This window comes from Staurois parvus, unplaced genomic scaffold (assembly GCF_062004578.1).
Source record: "Staurois parvus isolate SC_StPar_1 unplaced genomic scaffold, SC_StPar_1.0 ptg000077l, whole genome shotgun sequence".
Classification (NCBI taxonomy): domain Eukaryota; kingdom Metazoa; phylum Chordata; class Amphibia; order Anura; family Ranidae; genus Staurois; species Staurois parvus.
This window is the reverse complement of record NW_028317873.1, coordinates 1,649,388-1,674,196: the sequence shown is the minus strand read 5'-3', so window position 1 is coordinate 1,674,196 and position 24,809 is coordinate 1,649,388. Positions and strand designations below refer to the sequence as shown.

At 45.2% G+C, this 24,809-nt stretch overlaps 1 protein-coding gene and 1 pseudogene across 4 annotated transcripts in view; one reads left to right on the top strand and one right to left on the bottom strand.

Moving 5' to 3' along the window:
• The window catches only part of LOC149469272 (maternal DNA replication licensing factor mcm6), a 128,105-nt gene that overhangs the window by 26,329 nt on the left and 76,967 nt on the right, over positions 1–24,809 (bottom strand). For all 4 annotated transcript variants that reach the window (XM_089669484.1, XM_089669483.1, XM_089669482.1 and 1 more), the window contains exon 12: positions 20,003–20,131. In XM_089669484.1, the coding sequence (XP_089525610.1) occupies positions 20,003–20,131 (129 nt within the window). The remainder of the gene's footprint in view (positions 1–20,002; positions 20,132–24,809) is intronic.
• LOC149469273 (G protein-coupled receptor 20-like) lies at positions 4,125–5,195 on the top strand (annotated as a pseudogene).

Genomic DNA, 24,809 nt, shown 5'->3' with positions numbered 1-24,809 from the left:
AATTAACATATATGCCAACTGATTGGGCATGACTGACGTATGTAATATTCTAATTGGTTAAATGCATACCTGTCAATTGATTGGTTCTTTTATTTCTATGCATTGTTTTAAGTTTCATATATAAGTTTAAACACGGAAGAATAAATTCAGTTCATTCTGAGATACTACCTTGTGTCTGTCTATTATTTCCTTTGTGTCTCAGGTGGACTCCAGATCTGAGGGTAATTGCTGGTCAATGCCAGGAGGCTGACGGAAGTCAGTGCAAGAATGGAACGAGAGTCAATTCCTTTCAATTGGGGGCTTGTGTCCGGGATGAGATAATCACCCTTTTTTGGTAAGTAAGATTTTTTGTCATTGTGCCAAATAGTCTCTTGCCGGAAAGGCTCTGATTGAAATCTCATGCCCTTAGGTAAGCACTGGGCTTCGCGTCTTAAGACGTCAGTGGCCAGGCGCAAAAAAGTGCTGTGGGGAGCACAAAGGTCTTTTGGAAAAGACTAGAGGCAGTTTTGGGAACTGCACAATCTCTTATGAGAAGAGATTGAAAAAGAGTTTCTCTGAGAAGAAACCAGGAAAAGCCCGGGGTTGACCACTATTGCCCTGCAAACCTTTGCTTTTCTTCCTATCGCATAGAAGTATAAGATAATTTGTTTGTGTGACACAAGTGCCCAGTTGGTAAGTGTATGGGCCAGCGGTCACTGAAGGTATTGTCAATTTCCGTGTGACATGCCCCACCCCACCCAGATAAGCCTTATTGGTTGATGATCTGGGTGAGGTGATTGCGTGGTAACGCAGAGTTGGGTGCCTATGTAAATGTTTTGTTTAAATTGTGTTGTAAGTTAGAAAAGATTGGCAGAATATTATTAGAAAGTATTGTACACCCAAGTTATAATCTTCACTTTTATCAGTTACTAGAGAAAGACTAGAGAAAGTATCTTAGGTCCAGGCATTTTTATAGGATAAATTGTCATTACAGCCTATAGGACAGATTTGTGATACAGATATATTCAAGTGTAAGATATGGGGAGAAGTCAGAGTAGGAATAAGCCCCCTCTCCCAAAAGTTGGTGAAGCGTGTATAGATTATGTAGCCCGTATCTGTGGGACAGATTATTCTTTAATTCACCCCTGGGTAGATAGATTAGCAGAATGGAGTGAAGTAATGGGCAGTGTGGATCCATTTCCCTATAGTGGTGATAATGATATTTTTCATATGGATATGGTCAGGGGACTCTGTCTGGGAGAAAAACAGTCATTCCCATGGTACGAAGGAGACCCCATGTGGGACCCAAGGTATATGGCCAGGGGTGGACAGATTTGGGTGACGTTTGCTCCGCTTTGGTTTTATAGGAAAAATAAGCGGCAAAAGAAGGCCGAGGTGAGGAATGATGATGCAGCGAGAATACATTCATTAGAGTCAGAAATAGACAGATCCACACACCCTCTCATGTTACTCCCTCCACCGTACGGTTATCCCACCCTTACAGAGGAAATTGTTGATTTCCTAACCAACCATTATGTAGTCCAAAATCCCATTCCCACTGCACCTCCCACATCACCAGTATTAATATCTGCACAGACACACCAAATAACTAGTGCAGTTCAGATTTCTGCCACACAGCCTTCTACAGTTCAAACTCCCGAGGATTCTCAGAGTGTAGTTCAAACTCCTGCCACACATGAAGCCGCAGGGAGAATTGTTCTCACTCCAATTACTGAGGAGGATTTATTTTTTGAAGAATCCTCTGGTTCAGGTTCCCTGGTATTAAGGGAGAGTGATAGTCTGGATGTAACAGACATCCCGAGTTCACCACCTGAAACAGTATGTGGAGAGGATTCGCTGAAAAAGTGGAAAACTCTCTATAAGAACAGGTGGGAAACCCACTGACATTTTTAAAGCACCACCTTTTTCAGTTTTTTTGTTTTGCTGCTAGAGCATTTATTCAAAATCATACCCAATTGTCCAGTTGATTTGTTCTCTTGGGAAAGCTTAGTGTTAATCTAAAACTCTGGGAAAGGAGGTATTGTAGCTTAATCTGCCGGGATACCAACTGTCCCTGTTATGACAGTGTTTATTGAAATATGACCCCTCACTCTCTGCTGAAACAATATAAAGTTTGAGCAGAAAGTTCCTTGGATGTGGGATTCATTTCCTGCATTCCAATACAAGGCCACACTGTGTTTCATAAATAAGGCCCTTTTGTTTAAAATAAAGGAGGTAAGAATAGTGTCCGTGGTGGAGCATTTGTTTCAAGGCAAGAATCCTTGGAAAGATGATTTCACCATACAACAGCCCAATAAATTAGTTGAGGAGCCAGACGTTTCTTACAGATTTGTGCAGGACCTGAGTGCTATAAATGTTCTTGTAATTCTCATTGTCCCAATAGTACCTGACGTACCAATACTCATTTCCTCCATCCCACCTGATGCCGAGTTGTTTTTTTACAAGTGATTGATTTGACAAATTGTTTTTTTTTTAGCAAATTCCTGTTAAGGAGACATGGCTAATTTTTGCCTTTAACTTTAGAAGTAAAAGTTTTATCTGGAGTGAATTTCTCCAGGATTATACTGTAGTCCTCCAGGCCCCAAGCCATGAACTCCTAGCCATGGTTTAGTTGGTTTCAGTGCGGACAGCCAGCCAGGTGGAGTGTGTATCTTATATGTGATCATAAAGTGTCTAAGCAAAGTTATAATGGTGTTAAGAAACTGTTGAATACCTTGGTTTTGTCCTCACAAAAGGTGATAGGAAATTCAGTCACAAAGAGAGCTGCGGCTCTTATGGGTCTGCCCCGCCCATTGACCAAGAAAGACATGCTTACCTTTCTTGACATGATTGGTTGCTGCCGCCAATGGATACCTGACTGTTCCTACTTTGACAGTATTTTGAGACAAACCACAGATTCAGAAATGTCAGATCTTGAGAAATGGTTAATTGAAATGTGTAATGTTTTTGTGTAATTGAAACATGCTATGGTAATAGCCCCTGGTCTTGGTCTGCCCGCATATGATCAAATGTTTTATCTGTATGCTAGGGAAAATTGTAAAACTATGTCAGGAATCCTGGCTTGGGGAGCATGGAGGTACACTCCGCCCTTTTGTTTTGTTTTTTCTCAAAGATGGTTCTGGTACAGGTTCAAGGCATGCCTGTGTGTCTCAGAAGTTTGCTATTATTTGTGATGGTGATTCAAATGGCTATGTCATTTACTCTTGGACATGAGACCACCTTACACACCACCACTTAGTGAATATGAGGTTATACTGTTGTTAAACCCCAAGTTGAGAATAAAATATATTCCTCCCACTTTAGACCCTGCTCCAATTTTAAATGTCACTGTTAGATCAAATATTGCAGTACATTTGCTACTTCTAAAGATATTAAGGGGAATGTAGTTAGTGTGACCAAAGTTCCACTAACTGGACTTTGTGTCACAAGAGGGGAGACCATGTATTCTAGAAGCTAGTGCACCTCTGTTCATCTTACAGTATCATGGGGTAGGTCACAGCTCACAGTATTATGGGATAGGTCACAGGGGATGGCAGGTTACATGTGAACTGCTGGATTTTTTTTCATCCCTGGCCCCCCCTTTATGGTAAAATCATATGTGTCTAGATGCATTACATACATTAGGAACAATCCCCACAAGACAAGACATTAACATTTTTTATCCGCTCACAGGTAGATTTTACACACATGCCAGAAGTAGGAAAAGGACAGGAATATTTTTGGGTAATTGTGGATATGTTTAGCCGCTAGGTGGAAACGTCCCTCAGAGTTCAGGTATAGAGATAAGGATGATTCCTTCTAAGAAGACAGGTTACCCCCCCCCCTTTTTAGGTTTTAATGGATGGGTTTTTTCCCACTCCCTGGGCCAGACAGCCACTCATGGTAGAAAGAGGGGATTTAGGATTGATTCAGGAAGAATATGTGAGAAAGTTTATTGAAACTTTGGACAAAGTTGAAAGTAATGTTGCTGGCACTTTTCTCTTTTTTTTCCACAGGAACCAACTCGTTTCCGTGATCGCTGTCACTAGGACCGCTGTTCTGACTGAGGATTCCAAGGCCTGGATCCATGCCAGATGTGTAAAAAGGGTGAACCAAGCCCCTAAGAAGCAAGACAAAGGCAAAGACACAGATACAGAAGAAGCAGCCAGAGAAGTCCTGAGAGATTGATCTGAACCACATGGAGTGCTTCGTCAGCCCTGGAAACTTCAACCCATCCAAAGAACTTGAACTGAATGAATCTATAGCAAATGACAAACAATTCCAAATCCCTCAACAAGCCAACCCAGGTGAAACCTTGCATCAAAGGTTCTATGGCCTTTGGGTGGCGTTGCTAATTATTAACTCTTATTTTTTTGATGGGCATAATACTGAACAGTTTGGCCCTTTATGTGTTCTGTTTTCAGACCAAAGTAAGGACACCCTCTGTTATTTACACCATTAACTTGGTAGTGACAGACCTTTTAGTGGGTCTCTCTCTACCAGCACGAATTGTTATGTATTACCGTAATGTAGAGACCTGTTATATCTGCTATTATGTTCACAGTTTTACGTATTCTGTGAACATGTACTGTAGTATTCTTTTCCTGACCTGCATCTGTGTTGATCGCTACCTGGCCATTGTGCAAGCCAGAGCCTCACGCAGATGGAGAAATCCCAGTTATGCCAAATGCATCTGTGTTTTGATTTGGATATTTGCTGTAATTGTAACTTTCATCATACTGACCACAACGATTAACCACAAACATTGTTGTTTTTTCCAGCTACTTATGCTGACAGGTTTTGAGTATTTTGTTCCCTTGGTGATTGTTGTTTTCTACACCCTGCGGATCATGTGGACTTTGTCCAAGTCAATACAGATGAACCAAAGCCGAGAGAGACGGGTGAAGGCGGTACAGCTCCTCATAATGGTGCTGGTCATCTTCACAGTCTGTTTCACTCCCATTCATGTTAGTCAAGTGGTTTTCTGTGTCCGCAGTGAGGTGTCTCGGGATGTCATCCTCATTGTGTACCATGTCACAGTAACTTTGAGTAGTTTGAATAGTTGTATGGATCCCATTGTCTATTGTTTTGTTACTAGCCATTTCCAATCCGCTAGGAATAGTATTTTCAGAGAACAACCGTCACCAGTTCCTTTTAACAGTCCCTGCCCCTGCCGTAGGCAGCTCGCCCTGGGGGCTAGGAAAATACAGGAGTAATGATGCAATCAAAAGATAGATTAGGCATTGAGACTGGTTCCCTTTTTTCAGGAAAAAGAAACTAATATGTTCTGTCTAATTAGAGTGTACAAAGATAATATCACCGAGAAGGAATGTACTGATTTGGTTAAGAAAATTCCCTGTTACCAGATTATATAATTTACTTTTAAGTCTCTAAACCAGTATCAGGAAATTTTGCCTGATTTGAACATAGTAATGTTGTTACAGAATTTGTATTATATGGGTACAGTTTAGCAGGAATGTAAATTGGGTTAACTACATTGGCTATGGTTAACAAAAGTTTGGTAGAACCATACTGTTTTGATATGTTATTAGCTGATAAAGGGAAAGTATGTAAAATGTTTAACTCCTGCGGTTGTACTCTTATTCCCCATAACACTGTTTCTGATGGAAGTATTATTAGAGCCCTTCACAACCTCCAAATATTGTTTGAAGAATTAGCTGAAAGCTCAGGAGTAGAAAATCCACTGGTCAGTTTATTTGAAACCTGGTTTGGTATATGGGGAACCCTGATTACCTACTAAGGGCCCCAGGTACCAACCTGTGACTAAGGTGTATGGTCACGTGTGTGACCTAAGAGGGGGTTTGAAGGGATTAGCCCCTAAGTTTGATGTCCCACCATCTTGTCTCTCTGAGCCAAAGTCCTTCCATCTTAAGAATCAGCATCCATCTTAAGTCAGTATTTTAAAAGAATTGACTTTCTTGTCTTAAACGGTAATTTGTCAGGAGTTAGGAAGTTCCTCTTTTTTTTGTCCAGGTGCAACTTCCCCTTTTTCCTTAGCTAGCCTAAGACTGAAAGTCTGCGGTGGGCTACATCCTGTTGAGAGAGTATTAATAATTCTAAGCCAACGGTAAAAAGGAACTGTCTGCTTTCTGAGGTGTCCAAAAGTTCAAGGCTTGACATATATACTAATAATTAACATATATGCCAACTGATTGGGCATGACTGACGTATGTAATATTCTAATTGGTTAAATGCATACCTGTCAATTGATTGGTTCTTATATTTCTATGCATTGTTTTAAGTTTCATATATAAGTTTAAACACGGAAGAATAAATTCAGTTCATTCTGAGATACTACCTTGTGTCTGTCTATTATTTCCTTTGTGTCTCAGGTGGACTCCAGATCTGAGGGTAATTGCTGGTCAATGCCAGGAGGCTGACGGAAGTCAGTGCAAGAAGGGAACGAGAGTCAATTCCTTTCAACATCCCATACGTAGGATGTGTTCCACTCTCAGAGTGGTTTATGTTATGCATCTTTTTCCTCCTTCGATCTTTCAGCACTCTATTGCCTTTCTACGCTCTCTCCCCTTTCCTATGGCCCAAGACCCTGCAGGCCTGGATATTCTCGCTTATGGAAGTACTCCTCTCCCTTGACTGCCTAAACCTCTGCTTGAACTTCTGTTCATCTTCCCATTCTTCATCACCATGGCCAATACCCCCCCCTCGAGATCAACTCACATAATATACAGGGCTTCAACTCTCCTGTTAAACGGGCGAAGGCATTCTACCACCTTAAGACTAGCCACATTAATATAGTATGTTTGCAAGAGACCAGATTCTCGTCTTCTCCCAGATTTCTCTCTGCATTATCCCACCTTTTTTCTGGCCTCGGCCCCTGAGAAGCACCGGGGAGTGACGATTGCGTTCAGCCATAATCTTTTATTCTCCTGTATTAAAGAACTTGCAGACCCTACAGGTAGATACCTGCTGCTCCAAGGCGCCCTCAATGGGCAAGAGGTTACCGTAGTGTCCTACTACGCCCCCAACCAATTTTCAAAACCAAACTTTTCTTCCAACTTCTTTAAGTAGTGGTGCAACATGCTAAGGGGACTTTGCTCCTCATAAGAGACTCCAACTTGGCCCTCGATTCTTCTTTGGAAAGACAATATGCCCCAGGGGCTGCTCCCTCCCGTGACCTGGGCCTGGAAGCTCAAATGTGCACTCTCCTCCAGTCACATGGCTTACTCTATGCCTGGAGAGAGCTCCACCCCAGAGGCCAAGAATATACTTTTTACTCTCACACATATAATAGCCACTGTAGGATTGACCACTTTTTTGTCCCCTTGCAACATTTTTCTCAGGTGCATAAAAGTACCATCGCAGCCTCTCCATGGCCTGACCATGACCCATTAATTATTTCCTTCTTTCTTTCTGGCCTCCTCTGCCCTACTTTTCATTGGAGAATCAATGATTCTCTCCAGACTTCTCAGGACTCATGTATGGAGATCCAGAAACACCTTCAATCTTACTTCACTGAAAAAATCCGTTCTGTCGCCTCAGCCAGCACCCTATAGGAAGCCCAAAAAGCAACCTTTCGGGACATTTCATTCAAATAACCTCAGCAAAGAAGCGTGATAAAGAACACAGGCTCTGGAAACTGATGTCGCCGCTCACTTCTGCGGATGGCCTGTGGAAATCCCACCCTTCAGTGGTCAACCAAAAGAAGCGAAACTCCCTGGCCATGGAAATGGATTTATGGCCACAGACCAGGCGGAGGAAGCCCTTAGATGGGCAAAGCACAAGTTCTATACCTGTGCAAACAAACCGGGCACGATGTTGTAAAAAAAAAAATGTAATGGGATGCACCACTCCCAGGAGCCACTCTGTTTAGGCACCCCAAAAGGGGCTCTGACATCGGACCCTGCCAAGGTCACGGCTTCATTTGTCAGATTTCAGTCTTCCTTATATGAGAAACAAGCCCCTTTCCCCACGGCTCTTGCTGATCAATTTTTTCAAGAACTTTGTCTCCCTTCTCTTGGTTAGACTGCCAGGGAGATGCTCAACATGGACACTTCGGAACTGGAGGTGGTACAAGCCATCAAGACTATTTGCACATCAAAAGGCCCCCAGTCCAGACTGCTTCTCCGGCCTATACTTTTGCAAGTTCTCTTCCATTTTGGCACCCCACCTGCCAGCCTACTTCAATGGACTTAAAACAGGGTTCTGTACCTTCCCCGGATTCTCTCAGAGCTCATATCATCATGCTGCCCAAATACACGGTGGATGCTTCTGACCCACTGAACTTTAGATCTATATCCCTGTTGAATGAGGATGTGAAGCTCCTAAGGAAAATTCTCAGTACCCGCATCAACTAGTACCTGCGCTCTTTGATCCACAGGGACCAAGTGGGCTTCATTCCAGGTCGACATGCAGTAGACATCAGAAAGGTGATCCATTTGATATATTCTTAATCATTGCAAGATTCCAGGCTTCATTTTCTCTGTTGCTTTGTCCTACAAAGCTGGGGCTTTGGTGATTCCATCTTGTCCTGGATTTCAGCACTCTGCTCTTCTCCCTCAGCTTGTGCAAATTATGCTGGCCTCCTATTCGACCCTTTCCCTTAGCCATTGTGCTCCGAACAGACCCCAATATCTCAGGCGTCCCCTATGCGGGAACCCACTACAAAGCAAATCTGTTCACTAATGATGCGCTTCTTACCCTGACTAATCCCTTAATCACTCTGCCCAATCTACAGTGCCTTCTTTCCCACTTCTCAGTATTATCTGGCAGGATTAATCTTCATAAAACGACGGCACTTAACTCCCTGCCTCCCTCCTCCGTTTCTCATCTCCAACTGCGCTTTCCCCATCGCTGGGTGGGCTCCTCTTTAGACTACGTGGGAGTAAAATTTACCTCCTCCTATTCCACCCTTTTCTTGATTACTCGCTTCTTTGGACTGTTACCTCTCTTATGCAGTCATGGCAATTTCCCTCCTTATCGTGGATTGGCCGCATACATGCTATAAAAATGACCACCCTCCCAAAAATTTTTTATTACTTCCAGACTTTGCCCATTCAGATACTTTCCTTTTTCTTATGCATACTGCAAAAAAAGGATTCACTCTTATCTGGGCTTATAAATGCCCCAGAATCTCTCACTTCACGCTGTACACCCATAGGCTCAGAGGAGGCCTGGGGGTCCCAAATGTGGCGAAATACTATAAACCGGCACAAATTACTCAACTCACCCTGCTTCATGCTACCACGGATGTCCCCTTGTGGGTACTTCTGGAACTCCCCAACTGTGCAGCCATCTCTGTGATGGCTCTGCTGTGGTTCCCTAATAGGCTTTGCCCCCTTCACTTAGCCCTTTAATGCTCAATAGCCTGAAAGTCTGAGATTCGGTCTGCTATTCTGGCAACCTCATGTTACCTTTTATACTCCTTATACCGCTGCTCAACAATCCTCTTTCCTCCAGGTCATGAACATCCGGAAACGTTTAGTTGGTGGTCGACTCACAACTTCACCCAGGTTCGGCACTTCCTCACCTCACATACCTTTCCCTCTTGGCCCTCTATTCAAAAGGCTTATGGTGCGCAGCGTCAGTTTTTTCACTATACCCAACTCAGTTACTGGGTGTCTACTCTGAGCCACAACTCTAGGTTTCCTTATCAGACCATGGCCTTCGTGCACATCTGTCGGCACTCTCCGGGAGCTTCAGGCACTATTACCCTTATCTATTCCTCCCTGAATGCTGTTGACTCTCCATCTATTTCCTACAAGTCTAGCTGGGAGAGAGATCTGGAATCTTCCACTGAATCGGAAGACTGGAATAAAGCCTGATCTTCCATCTCTCGATGCTCATTTAACATGACCACAATGGAATCTGCATATAAAGTCCTCTTGAGGTGGTACTGGGTCCCTGCCCACATTGCGAGTTCGAACCCCAGGTATGATAGTTGCTTTAGAGGCTGTGGGCAACGGGGTGACGTGGCTCACATCTGGTGGTCATATCCATGCCTCACGGGGTTCTGGTCAGGGGTTTTTGGCCTCCAGTACACCCCATTCCATATTCCCAAAGAAGCTAAACTGGCCCTGTTACATTGTCTGATCCAGGGGTTATTCTCTCAACAAAAACTATCCACCTATGTGTTCATAGCCACAAAACGTATCATCACCAAGGCATAGAAGAAACCATCAGTGTCATTTCAAAAATGATGAAAACCAACCTGACAACCCTGATGTTACATGAAAATATTTCCAGTATTTTATAGGACTACCATGTCAAATGTTTGAAAATATGGAATCCCTGGTGGATCTATGCCTTTCCTATTGTATCCTCACTAGGTTTGGGTATTTCCTAAGTCTTGACTCCTATCCAGGCCTGCAGGACCTTCCACCATCCCCCTTACCCTTTCTCCTCTTGCTCCTTTACTTCTGCTCCCTTCTCTGTCTTTTCCTGTCTTGCTCTTTAAACACTGACTTTTGTGGTTTTCCACACCTACAGTTTATTGAGCTCCCTGGTATTTGACCCTGGGTAATTTAAGCAGGCCCATGGCTTAGGTTGTAAGATTGCACTGTAAATATTTTGCATTGTAAACAATGTTGATGTAGCCAACACCCATCTTGTTACCTGGTCTTTGTTTTATACCCCTTCATGGGCGACTACTAGAGATGAGCGAAGTATTCAAAAATTCGATTCGACTGATTCGGCGAATTCGTGGAAAAATTTCGATTCGAGTCGAATATATTCGCTGCGAATTTAACTTATAAAAGGGTGTTTCTAGGCTTCAGAGAGACTTTATATTAGTGCAGAACACTGTACCTTTAATTTAAATGCCCTTGGAGTCTGCTGGGGAAGAGAAATAATACTGACAGTCAGTATGACATGCAGATGAGTGCCGTCGATCTTAGAATCACCGCACACTTCACTCATTTGGGCAGTCACGGGGCCAAAACCAGAGTGTGGAGCCACAGTGTGGCGGTGGAGGCAGCAGCAATGGGAGGCCATACAGCACCCTATGACAAAAATGGAAACCACCAGCAGTGTGAGGAGACCTGAAAGTGGCACATGGCAGAGTGTGGCGATGGAGACAGCAGCAATGGGAGGCCGTACAGGGACCCATGACACACTCTGGACCTGGCAGCAGCATGAGGAGGCAGTACAGGGGCCCATGACAGATTACGGGCCTGGCAGCAGCATGAGGAGTCGGTACGGGGGCCCATGGCAGATTACGGGCCTGGCAGCAGCAATGGGAGGCCGTACAGGGACCCATGACACACTCTGGACCTGGCAGCAGCATGGGGAGGCGGTACAGGGGCCCATGACAGATTACGGGCCTGGCAGCAGCATGAGGAGTCGGTACGGGGGCCCATGACACACTCTGGACCTGGCAGCAGCATGAGGAGGCGGTACAGGGGCGCATGACAGATTACGAGCCTGGCAGCAGCAACTTGGACAGGACGACGTTCAGCTTCTGCACCGTCGGGTGCGTGCTCGCAAACTGTTGTCTCTTGGAAACGGATTCCAAGAAAGACTGCTGACGGAATCCGTGAAGAGGAGTAGCAGTTGAAGGAGCATCTGAACGAGCGGAATATGCCAACAAGCGACAACAGGGGCCCATGACCGATTACGGGCCTGGCAGCAGCATGAGGAGTCGGTACGGGGGCCCATGGCAGTTTAGGGGCCTGGCAGCAGCTATGGGAGGCCCGTAATCTGCCAGCACCCTATGTCAAAAAATTGAACACACCAGCAGTGTGTGAGGAGACCTGAAAGTGGCACATGCCAGAGTGTGGCGATGGAGACAGCAGCAATGGGAGGCCGTACAGGGACCCATGAGAGACTCTGGACCTGGCAGCAGCATGAGGAGGCGGTATAGGGGCCCATGGCAGATTAGGGGCCTGGCAGCAGCTATGGGAGGCCCGTAATCTGCCAGCACCCTATGTCAAAAAATTGAACACACCAGCATTGTGTGAGGAGACCTGAAAGTGGCACATGCCAGAGTGTGGCGATGGAGACAGCAGCAATGGGAGGCCGTACAGGGACCCATGACAGACTCTGGACCTGACAGCAGCATGAGGAGGCGGTATAGGGGCCCATGGCAGATTAGGGGCCTGGCAGCAGCTATGGGAGGCCCGTAATCTGCCAGCACCCTATGACAAAAAATGGAACACACCAGCAGTGTGAGGAGACCTGAAAGTGGCACATGGCAGAGTGTGGCGATGGAGACAGCAGCAATGGGAGGCCGTACAGGGACCCATGAGAGACTCTGGACCTGGCAGCAGCATGAGGAGGCGGTATAGGGGCCCATGGCAGATTAGGGGCCTGGCAGCAGCTATGGGAGGCCCGTAATCTGCCAGCACCCTATGACAAAAAATGGAACACACCAGCAGTGTGAGTAGACCTGAAAGTGGCACATGGCAGGGGCATGATTCATGGCGGATTTAATCAGTTGTGTCAGGAACTGGTGGTTTGAAATCCAGACTAATCCACGCCCGATTCATTTTCACAAACGTGAGTCTCTCCACACTTTGGGTGGACAGTCGTGTCCTCCGCGGAGTTACAATACCTCCTGCCGCACTAAACACGCGCTCCGATGCCACGCTACTGGCCGGGCATGACAGCCTTTCAAGGGCAAATTCAGCTAGTTGGGGCCAAAGGTCAAGTTTCGTTGCCCAGTAGTCAAAAGGATTGTCTACCTCGGTTGGCAGGGTGCTGTCCAAGTAGGCCCAAGCCTGTTTGAGGTCCTGCTCCAGGTCCACCTGATGCTGCTGCTGCTGCGGCTGGTTAGTAGTTTCCTCACTGCGCTGGTGAAGAAAGCTACTCATCATCGACTGCAGACTGAGGCAGCCGCTGCTGGTGGAGCTACCACTGCTCCTACCACCCCACCCCTCCCCTGCTGCCATGGCAGCGGAACGCGAGCGCACAGGGCCCACAGTGTCTGAGGATGGACGTTGGCGCACAAAGGCAGAGACCAACTGACTACATAGGTGGTTTTTATAGTACGTTATTTTGGCCTCCCTCTCAGCAGGTGTGAAAAAGGCCACCATTTTTGAACGGTAGCGAGGGTCCAACAAGGTGGACAGCCAAAAGTCATCCCTCTGTCTGATGGTTATTATTCGGCTGTCGGTACGCAAGCAAGCGAGCATGCTATGGGCCATTTGTGCCAAGGAATGCGAGGGACTCCCTGCCTCCATCTCCACAGCATACTGCCACGGTGCGTCTGGGTCCTCTGTCTCCTCCTCCTCTACCACATGCTCCTGCTCCTCCACTCCTGTCCGCTGAGTGGAAAAACCACCCATTTCACTCAATAATTCCTGAGCACAATTGTCCTCCTCTACCTCCTCCTCTTCTTCCTGTCCTGCCCCCACAGGGGTCATGTGGCGTTGAGATCTGTGCGCCACGTCTACCGCACCCTGACCAGCCATTGTTAACAGCATTTGTTCCAGGACGTGCAACAGAGGAATGACGTCGTTCATCCCATAGTCCTGGCGACTCACGAATAGCGTGGCCTCCTCAAAGGGCCTGAGCAAGCGGCAGGTGTCACGCATGAGCTGCCAATGGCTGACATCGAAGTTACACAGGGGAGTACCTTTATCCGCTTGTAACATCAGGAAATCGGTGATGGCCTTTCGCTGTTCGTAAAGGCGGTCTAACATGTGTAGGGTTGAATTCCACCTTGTTGCAACGTCGCAGATCAGGCGATGCTGTGGAATTCCGTTCTGCCTCTGCAGCTCAAGGAGGGTGTGCTTTGCGGTGTAGGAATGGCTGAAATGCATGCAAAGTTTACGTGACATTTTAAGGATGTCTTGCAGTGGGATGGTGGATTTTAGGAACCGCTTGACAACCAGATTGAACACGTGAGCCATGCATGGCGCATGGCACAACCTTCCTTGACGCAGAGCAGACACCATGTTCTTTCCGTTGTCGGTCAACATGGTTCCGATTTTGAGTTTGCGCGGAGACAGCCATCTGTCGATTTCTCTGTTCATTACACTGAGAAGTTCCTCCCCTGTGTGACTACGTTCGCCAAGGCATACCAGGTGCAGCACAGCGTGACACCGTTGCGCCCTGCACATGTGATATGCCGGTCGGGTAATGGGACTTGGCACGGGGGTGGCGGCTGAGGACACGAAGGAAGAAGAGGTGGTAGAGGCGGACATGTTTTGTGGACCAAGGACGTGCAAACGTGGAGGCAAAAGCGGCGTGACCTGTCCAAGTTGCTGGTGCGGCTGTGACGGCACCACGTTCACCCAGTGGGCCGTAAATGACATGTACTGTCCCTGACCGTAGTTACAGCTCCACACGTCGGCGCTGCCGTGCACTTTGGCAGAGACCGACATGCTTAAAGACTGGCCCACCATCTCTTCTACATGTGAATGCAGGGCTGGCACTGCCTTTTTGGCGAAGAAATGACGGCTTGGCACTCTCCACCGCGGCGCGGCACAAGCCATCATTTCTCGGAAAGGTGCTGAGTCCACCACTTGGAAAGGGAGGGACTGCAGCACCAGCAACTTGGACAGGAGGACGTTCAGCTTTTGCACCGTCGGGTGCGTGCTCGCAAACTGTTGTCTCTTGGAAACAGATTCCAAGAAAGACTGCTGACGGAATCCGTGAACAGGAGTAGCAGGAGAAGGAGCATCTGAACGAGCGGAAGATGGCAACGAGCGACAACTCCCCTCAGCAGAGGTGTTGGAGCCTTGACTGGCTGATAGAGGGCGATTGACGTCGGGTGATGGAGCAAGTAACGGAGCGGGTGATGGAGCGGGGGCTGGGGTGGGCAGAACCGCTGTATCTTTATCACGGTTTTCCCAGGCCACCAAATGGCGACGCTGCATATGCTGCCACCCTCTTCTCCTGATGATGCGGAAGGAATAGCCTGATGACGACGAGGCTGCCAAGTGCGATCAGCCTCCTCATCATCAATTAGGGTCTCCGCCTCACTACTAGCCCCCTCGGCTGCGTGTGGGTCAGGAGACAGACCTGTCTCTAGACCGGCTACCGAGCCACTCTCCTCGCCACTACTTCTTCGCCTGGCTGCTGAAGAGGCGGATGTCTCCCCCCGTTCCTGACCGCCCTCTGTTTGCTCTTCCTCACTGTACAGTGGGGCTGAGCCCACAGCATGCGATACTTCGCTTGGTGAGGGAACACCAAAGGACAGGGGCAGGTAGAGGACACGTGATTTCAGTGGGCTTGGTCCCGGGCCACGCCAACTAACGGTTGTGTCTGACGTACCCACCGACCGTTGGCTATAGGTGTCAGAGGTGACCTGGGAAGAGGAAGACGACCGAGCCAACCAATTGATGACGGCAGGGTTGTCGGTGGAGACACGACCGCTGGATGACACCGGGAGCACTGGCCTCTGGCTGCGAATAGTGCTGCCTCGACCCTTTCCTCTGCTGCCACGTCTGCTCGCTCCTAAAACATTGCCTCCTCTGCCACTCCTCTGCACGTTGTCTGACATACTCTTTAATTAAACGATTCTGTGTCCCTGAGTAACAATTCTGTGTCTGTCCCTGAGTAACGATTCTGTGTCTGTCCCTGAGTAACGATTCTGTGTCTGTCCCTGAGTAACGATTCTGTGTCTGTCCCTGAGTAACGATTCTGTGTCTGTCCCTGAGTAACGATTCTGTGTCTGTCCCTGAGTAACGATTCTGTGTCTGTCCCTGAGTAACGATTCTGTGTCTGTCCCTGAGTAACGATTCTGTGTCTGTCCCTGAGTAACGATTCTGTGTCTGTCCCTGAGTAACGATTCTGTGTCTGTCCCTGAGTAACGATTCTGTGTCTGTCCCTGAGTAACGATTCTGTGTCTGTCCCTGAGTAACGATTCTGTGTCTGTCCCTGAGTAACGATTCTGTGTCTGTCCCTGAGTAACGATTCTGTGTCTGTCCCTGAGTAACGATTCTGTGTCTGTCCCTGAGTAACGATTCTGTGTCTGTCCCTGAGTAACGATTCTGTGGCCCTAAGTAACGATTCTGTGGCCCTAAGTAACGATTCTGTGGCCCTAAGTAACGATTCTGTGGCCCTAAGTAACGATTCTGTGGCCCTAAGTAACGATTCTGTGGCCCTAAGTAACGATTCTGTGGCCCTAAGTAACGATTCTGTGGCCCTCAGTAACAATTCTGTGGCCCTCAGTAACAATTCTGTGGCCCTCAGTAACAATTCTGTGGCCCTCAGTAACAATTCTGTGGCCCTCAGTAACAATTCTGTATCCCTCAGTAACAATTCTGTATCCCTCAGTAACAATTCTGTGTCCCTCAGTAACGATTCTGTGTCTGTCCCTAAGCAACGTTTCTGTGGCCCTCAGTAACAATTCTGTGGCCCTCAGTAACAATTCTGTGGCCCTCAGTAACAATTCTGTGGCCCTCAGTAACAATTCTGTGGCCCTCAGTAACAATTCTGTGGCCCTCAGTAACAATTCTGTGGCCCTCAGTAACAATTCTGTGGCCCTCAGTAACAATTCTGTGGCCCTCAGTAACAATTCTGTGGCCCTCAGTAACAATTCTGTGGCCCTCAGTAACAATTCTGTGTCTGGCCCTAAGTAACGATTCTGTGGCCCTAAGTAACGATTCTGTGGCCCTAAGTAACAAATCTGTGGCCCTCAGTAACAAATCTGTGGCCCTCAGTAACAAATCTGTGGCCCTCAGTAACAAATCTGTGGCCCTCAGTAACAAATCTGTGGCCCTCAGTAACAAATCTGTGGCCCTCAGTAACAATTCTGTGGCCCTCAGTAACAATTCTGTGTCTGTCCCTAAGTAACGATTCTGTGGCCCTAAGTAACGATTCTGTGGCCCTAAGTAACGATTCTGTGGCCCTAAGTAACGATTCTGTGGCCCTAAGTAATGATTCTGTGGCCCTAAGTAACGATTCTGTGGCCCTAAGTAACGATTCTGTGGCCCTAAGTAACGATTCTGTGGCCCTCAGTAACAATTCTGTGGCCCTAAGTAACAATTCTGTGGCCCTCAGTAACAATTCTGTGTCCCTCAGTAACAATTCTGTCTGTCCCCAACTCTCTCCCTGAATACAGCCAGGTCTGACTCTGTTGAATGACTGGAGGCAAATGGAGAATTCTAAAATGGCCGCCATTTATAGCTCGACCATTACACTGTGCTGGCTGGCTGGCTGCTGATTGGCTAATGCGATCACATGTCATGAATGAATGAATGCATTATAGGTCAGCGCGCCTTGTCTGCGCGCCTTCCCAGACATCCCCGCTCCGTCGCCGCACATGTCGCCGCCATTTTAGGAAAAATTTCGATTCGCGCATCCGAAGTCTGCTTATTTTCGGATTCGACGCGAATCGAAATTTTCCTAATATTCGAAACGAATTCCACTTCGCCTACTTCAATTCGCTCATCTCTAGCGACTACTTGTATTGATGTATCATATGTACCAATAAAAATGATTGAACTGGAGAGATTATTTCCCAACAGGCTGGTTGTACACAAGATGATCAATAGACTGGTCCCTGCTGAACCCTCTGAATTTCGATCTGTATATGGCTGACTTCGTTAATGAGCTCAGCAAGTGCAATGCATGCAACTCAAATGTCACTTTTTCTGCTGTTGTATGGTCTGCACACCGCATTACTGATGCAGCTACCTCTCTGTAGGAGTCTAATGTTGGTGCTATTGAGAGGTCTCAGGATGCTCACATACTGCATAGTATTCCTGAGACTTGCCTAAAAAGGAGTCAATGCCTTGTAAATTATTGCCCACTAGGTTTTCAATTTGTCAGCTAGCCTAAAAAAAAAAAAAAAAAAAAATCTAGAATGACAAATTTTATTGATCTGCTATTTGCTCACATCTGCTAAAGAATTTAAACATTTTTATAAGTGGTAAAAAACAAAACAAAAAAACAAGGTTGAAGAGTACAGGTGTAGGCCTGTAACCATGAATTTTAACAACTGGTTGCAGGCCTTTTGCATCTATTCTAGCATAATTTGTGAGAAAATTGCTGAAAAAAAATGTAAATGCTTATAGTGGCTCTGATACTTATCCTGTGTTTTTTAAGCAAGCCTAGGGCCAACAAAGGCCAAAGATACCCTTCTAACCTTAATATCTAGGGTGCTGGGAGAAGGCATCCATCTCAGTCTGCATTTGATCTGTCCCTTTCCACTCTCCTCACCTCACTAATGGTTTCCTTCTCACATAGCAATAGGGAAGCAATTATAGCAGGATAAGCTGGACAGCATAGTTAACATGAATGATCCGGACACCACAACTTAATTTTAAAGTGAACCTGTCAAAGCCCCATGCAGATTAGCATCAAGTGGCAATTTTCATCCACTAACAAAATAGCTGTGGCACCCCTTATTTTCATTTTGGGCTACTGGTGCACTGCAAATGGCAAAGCTATTGCTCCTGTTTGTTGGAGACTGTGTTCCACCTAGACATAGTTGTTCCCCAAAGTCTTTGCAGATCACACAAGGCTTTCCCAGTCACTGCCAGTTATACAGGTAATGCCATGACAAAAAGCAATGGGAAGAATGGTGCACAGAGCTTTCAACATTACTGAATTGTTGAAGCTATAAAGAAAAACAGCACTATGTGCAGTACTCTAGAGGTGCAATGTTAGAAAACCATGAGCTATTCAAACAGGAATAGATTTACATGACAACTTACTACTAATATGCACAGGCTGGTGACAGTGTCTCTAAGAACATGGGTGTTCTTTGCTGTAAAGCTGCATCTCCATACCTAATTTCATATTACATTTTTCACTTGACCTGCAAGGTAGATTTAACATTCGCCATTACATACACCCCTCCAGAGATTGATCATCATCATCTGAATTTGATCGTTAGTACTTTGAAATGTGTTTAGTGTGATGCTTTCAAAATTTGCCATGAGAGAGCTGGGAGTCATTACAAAAAAAAATAAAAAAATAAAAAAAATAAGAATAATAAATATATATATATATATATATATATATATATATATATAATATATTAGAGAGAGAGAGAGAATGAATGGTCTGAGACCTAAGAAACGTGTGATTCAATAGTGGCTCGTCACATTCAGTTTGACTTTTTTTGTAATGTTGAAGATGTGTGGTAGCAAAATCAAACCACTTCTTCAGTGCCAATGTATCTAGGAAGAGCTAGTTTATTTTTAGTTAGAGACTGAATAGCAGTGTGGTGGAATAGTCAGAATGCGTCGCATTTTGATGACGTCAGGCGCCACATGTGCTGATCCCGGACATCTTGGAGACTCTGCCAGGCTTCACCATCTATGCTGCATATGCACAGCACCATCTGCTGGCAGATACCTTGGAGATTCCACCAGGCTTACCATCCATGTTGCACATGCACAGCACCACCTGCTGGCGGACTCAATCGATTTCCTCTCTGGATCAGTCACACAACTACATCTGGCTCCAGACGTCTCACCCTCTTACCCATGAGCCTGTTTTTAAATTCTAAGATGTGAGTTACTACTTATCTTTCTATTAAATACCTTCACAGTACACAGAGGCGCTGTGTTTTCTTTGTTTCCCTTCTGCAGAGTTATGCTTCGCTCCTACGCAGCTTGCCCTTAGTGCCTACTGGACCACCTTTACCCCTGCCCATTTGAAACTCATCAAACATACATGGACTGCCACACCATGTGCCTGTTATCTCTTTTGTAGTGCTACATCGATAAATGCCAAAACAAAAAAACACTCTAGCAATTATAGTCACACAGGTTGCTCATTTAAAATAATCTGCTTTGGACGGAGGTTCCCAGCCATGCAAGTTAATGGGACCAGAGACATCACTGGTTGTTAAGGACTCACTGGTATCTGCATTCGCCAGTGTCCTTACCACTGAAAGCAAAGCAGGCATGCATAATAGAGGAAGTAATACCGATATTATACATGACATTTGGATCATGCCAAATGGGGAAATGTCCAAAACAGCCAATGTTTTGTCCGAACTTATTTTCAAACAAAAACTTAAGCTCATGCCTAATTAGAACTCAAGTGGCTTGGAAAAGCTGTGACATGTCCTGTTCAATATGAAACTATACCATGAACTAGATGACACACCCTCAGACACCGATGTTTAATGTAAAATACTTACTTTAGGCTGAAATTGACGAGCAAACATCAAATACCTCTGAATATCCTCAATTGAATAAACTCTTTCTATAGACTCCTCATTGCGTGCATGTAAATCAACTATCCTCCGTGCTATTGCATAGTCTGTCACCTAAAAAAAAAAAAAAAGAAAAAAAAAAAAAAGTTTAAACCAAACATCTGGCCGTACTTTCTCAGAAATGAAATGTGCAGTGTATTTAACCCTGTTTTCTTGGGAAAAATCTTGCAAAAAAAACACCTGTACAACGGCCATGCAAACCATATTGTAAAAACATTAAAATTACCATTCCTTTTCAAATTTGCAACCGCTATATCTTCTGTAAAATTCAATGTAATATGGTAACCTGGAGGCATTTTATACACATTCAGTACACAGTGTACAGAACACCCCCAGAAATGTCATTTCCTGTGTGTGATTGGTTCACTGATTTAGAAAGATACTCCTAAAGGGTTAATCATTTTTAATGGGATTTAGATCCTGCCACTTTCCTCATTAGTAAGAAATCAAGAAAAGATCAAAAATGATAAAAGGCACCCCTATTTGCATTCACTTTGCACATGGACACAAATAGCCATTTCTTCAGAATAATAAAGGTAGGAATTGGAAACAGTGTTTGTTAAAATCCCTGCAATTTATATTTATCACCCAGAGAAGAATGTTTTTTTCTCTCAACAAAATTGGAGTGACTTTTAAATTACTCATTTTGGAAAAAATAGGGTTTTGCATTTTGTAATGGTTTTGCATTTTGTTCTTGCCATAAAATCCTTTTGTCTGCTTTATGTCATCATCTACTGGGTACAGGTGCCACCTGCAGGAGTTGAATGCTAGGTACCCTAAACAAAAGACAGTTCAGGGGTAGCTCCTGCTGGTGGCAAGCCCCCCCCCAAAAAAAAAAAACAAAAAAAACAAAAAAAAACAAAAAAAAAACCAAAACAAAACCAAAAACGGGCAGCAGTAAAATCAGAGGGGTGAACACAGGTAAGGATTTTACAGCAAAACACAAAAAATCCTAATACAAATATATCTATTGCTCATTGGAAAACACAAGCTTAAGATTACCCCTTACTAAGAATCACCAAAGCAGGAAAGACTGTTCTCATTGCCTAAAAGCATACACAATTGTTTGCCCAATTTAGTCTGGGCAGCAGCAGTCGATGCTACAAGTCCTTACATAAGCCATTTACCAATACAAAAAGTCATTTAGCAATAGTCATGGTATTAGTACCATCACCAATAAATGGCCACATCTCATGCAGGGCTGTAGTTGCTAGGATGCTGGTAGACACCAAATCCTAGCAACCAACGGCACATCTCCAGGCCCCTTTACCCCAAATATAAACAGTGGGTCTGGGGATGCTGGCTGACGTCGTGTGGCTAAATGTGGTCAGTACTGTCAGCAAGCAACCCCAGTTCCTTTGTTCACAGTCAGCTGCCAGCCAAGGAGTTCCCTGTTGTTGGCTGACGAATTCCCTGCTGATAACACGTGGAGCAGAGTTTACCTTGAATCCTTGGTAACCGCGAACCCAAACCTCATCACACAGGGAAGATAGCCCTAAACCAATCACTCAGTGACGACTCCCTCTGGGGGCTGCAGCCATACAGCTTCTTAAGGGGACACAAGGGGTAGGGACAAAAATTTCCACAAAGAAAACATGGTGATTGCAGCTGAACCCACATGAAGCATGAACTGCATAGACTAGAGATCTGTAACTGGGGAGACTACCATGATCTAGGTTATCTGGTCTATTACCCAGCTAGTGATTTCCTTGAACAACTAAAAAGGGAGAAGGATTTCAAGGAGGAATCTATGTTCAAACTCCTAGATGCTATGCGAATAACTGAAGTTTGTTCCACAGCGTTGGATTGTCATGACTTTCAGATACTGCCCTGGGTTGTTTGTCTTAGTGGTACCTTGTGTCCTACTCCTGCAGGTGGCATTCTACACAGAGGGTGATAATCTAATGCAGAACTGTGTCCTCCAATAAACCACCAAAAAAAAAAAAAGAAAAGTAAACTAATCCCATTTTTCGTGTTTAATTGTTAAATTAAAAAAGTTTAATGTACTTTATTGCTAGGACAAAGGGGGGTTCAATCCCCTATGTGAGAGTACAGGTGACAGATTCTCTGTGGAGACCAACAGGGGTCTGCTAGAATATGTACAGAGCACTTCTGTTATTCGCAATTCATAAATCTGAACAGAGCTGCACTGCATTACTGCCATTTCAAAATTAATTTTGCAAAGAAATTGAAAGTGGTTTAGGATAAATGTAATGTCCTCCTGCATGTTTAAGGGACCTTAGCCAATCCCCTGGCAGGAGGCTGGGCATGGTGATCGGGGTAACCCTCAAGTATCACAGATGCCTGGGGAGCAAGAGTTAGGGTGGAAGATGGACAGAGGAAGGCTGGAGTGTGGAGTCTCCAGGGAGGGGAGGTAGGATGCTGAACGAGAGGATCTCTACTGCCTCAGAGTCTCCTTAGGACAACAACCTGTTAGCAGGGAAGGAGCTAGCCCAGTGCAAGGCCTGAAGACAGCCACTAACCCATCACACTAGGCAAGCACAGTATGAGTACTCTTACACCCTCTGGGCCGGATATGGGGAGAGGGCGGCCAGGTGGAATACCCAACTGCTCTTCATCTGCGACTGCTTAACTGCAAGCTTTTGCTCAGGGAAACTCCCAGTACAGCTGGTTGAAGAGGAGGATTCATCCGGTGTCTGAGGAGGTACACCAAAAAGGGACTGTAGCATTCCTTAACAGAGATTGTCACTATTCTTTTTTTGCCAGCCTACATTTTGTACATGGTTGCTAAAAGGTTTTTCTTGAGTTTCACAGTTCCTTGGGCATCCCATATACCCCTAGACCCCATCCAAGTTGTCAACCCTTTAATAAAAACAACTAAAAACCAGGTCAAGGACTGTTTGCTAACTCTCAAGGTACAAGTGAGGAAAATGCATGTTGCTTGGCTGTGAAGAGCATAGGAGGACCCAAAACCAACTCAGCGGACCCTAACGGGACAGTGCTACACAAGAATCATGAAATTTGTATTAAGCAATATGTCAGCAAATAAATCAAAATTTAATTTATGTATGCTGTATTATGAATTGTGTGTCTCATAAGAATAGTATCCTTAATGCGATTAAATGACCTTCATTTGGTGACGGAACATTGTGTGCAACACATTCAACTCTTACTTAGACTATGTCAGGGCTCTGTCCACAGCAGAGGAGACCTGGCACTCCTGCCAGTACCTTGCATGGCCACAGAAGTGCAGATTGGCTAAAATCTATGCGCATTGGTGCACGGACACGAGCCGAAACATGCATGCGCACTGGCACATAGTTGTACACGCATTGGCTCAGTTTGGTGCCAGACGGCCTTTATAAGTAGGCCCATCACTCCCTCAAATTGATGGCTGATCTCTGGCTCCCCAGTACCGTTGTCCAAGTTCCCTTGCTATTGTGATTTCCTGTTACCAATTCAGCTTGCTCTTGGACCGGTCTACTCTGCCTGACTCCTGACCTGATTCTGGCTTGGCTAATGGATATTCTCGCCCGCTCCTCTGTGTATGACCCCGGCTATCCTATTGACTACGTCTGCTCCAATCTCCTCCTGACACTTGACCTTGGCTTTGAACCGACTATCCTGTAATCCTCTGTTTCCCTGAAGGCTTGCATACCTCTTACAGGTGCCACCTGTCTGCAGACTCCATTACAGTGCATCAGCTGTGCTCCTGGGTGTACCTCTGACAAGCACTCCTACAGGCGACCTGTGCTACTTTGGGCCCAACTCCTGCTATCCCATATCCAGAGGAGTCTGGAACTTAGCCGCAAGGGAAGCCCTCTCTCCATTGACCTCCAACACCAGGTACATGATAGACTATCTCTATAGACCTGTACCAATTGATTATGTTCTCTTTGGAGAGATATCCTCTGACTTTGTTATAAGTATAAGTATGTCCATTGGAAGATGGAGATTCCTCTTTATCCCTGTACTTGTGACAACTAAAAATTGAATATGTTTGACTTTTCAGTCTCTAATCCTTCCATACTATATCCAAAAACAAATTTTTGTTTAGTAATAAACACAAAATTAAGGTGCTTTTAAATATACTGATAACACTGTTCAACAGGTAAAAAGTTTTGGGCATAAAATTAGCTAATCTTACATAATTTTGGGGTGCTGAAAACGAAAATGACCCTAAAAAATGTTGATTGGCTCTAGTTTCCATGATATATTCACCCATCTAATGACGTAAGCCATTCAAAATTATGATGCAACTTCAGCTGCATATTGCGCAATTGATACTGGTGACCAATAGAAAATTGCATGTATACGGAGATGATGCAATATTAGCCTTTAATTGCATCACTTCACTGCATAAAAGCTGCAGTATCTGTAGCTGATTGTAGTTCGACAGCGTCTTTACATTTCGTTTTATGCTTATATAGGCTACTCAGTAATGCCTCGAACTTGTGTGAATAAAGCAGATAATTTCTGCTATATCTGCGGTGAAATAACTTTTATCTCACAAAAAAGGAGGATAACAGGAATGATTAAGAAAGCCTACAACTTGTATTTTGGCTGCAAGATAGGAGACCAGGACAAGAGCTGGGCACCACATATATGCTGCAATTCTTGTGGGACGGCACTGGAGCAATGGTTGAATGGAAAAAAGGCATCTATGCCTTTCGCTGTGCCAATGATTTGGAGAGAGCCAACAGATCATGTTAGTAATTGTTACTTTTGTATGGTGCCTCCAACAAAAGGGCTAAATAAGAAGAAAAAGTTA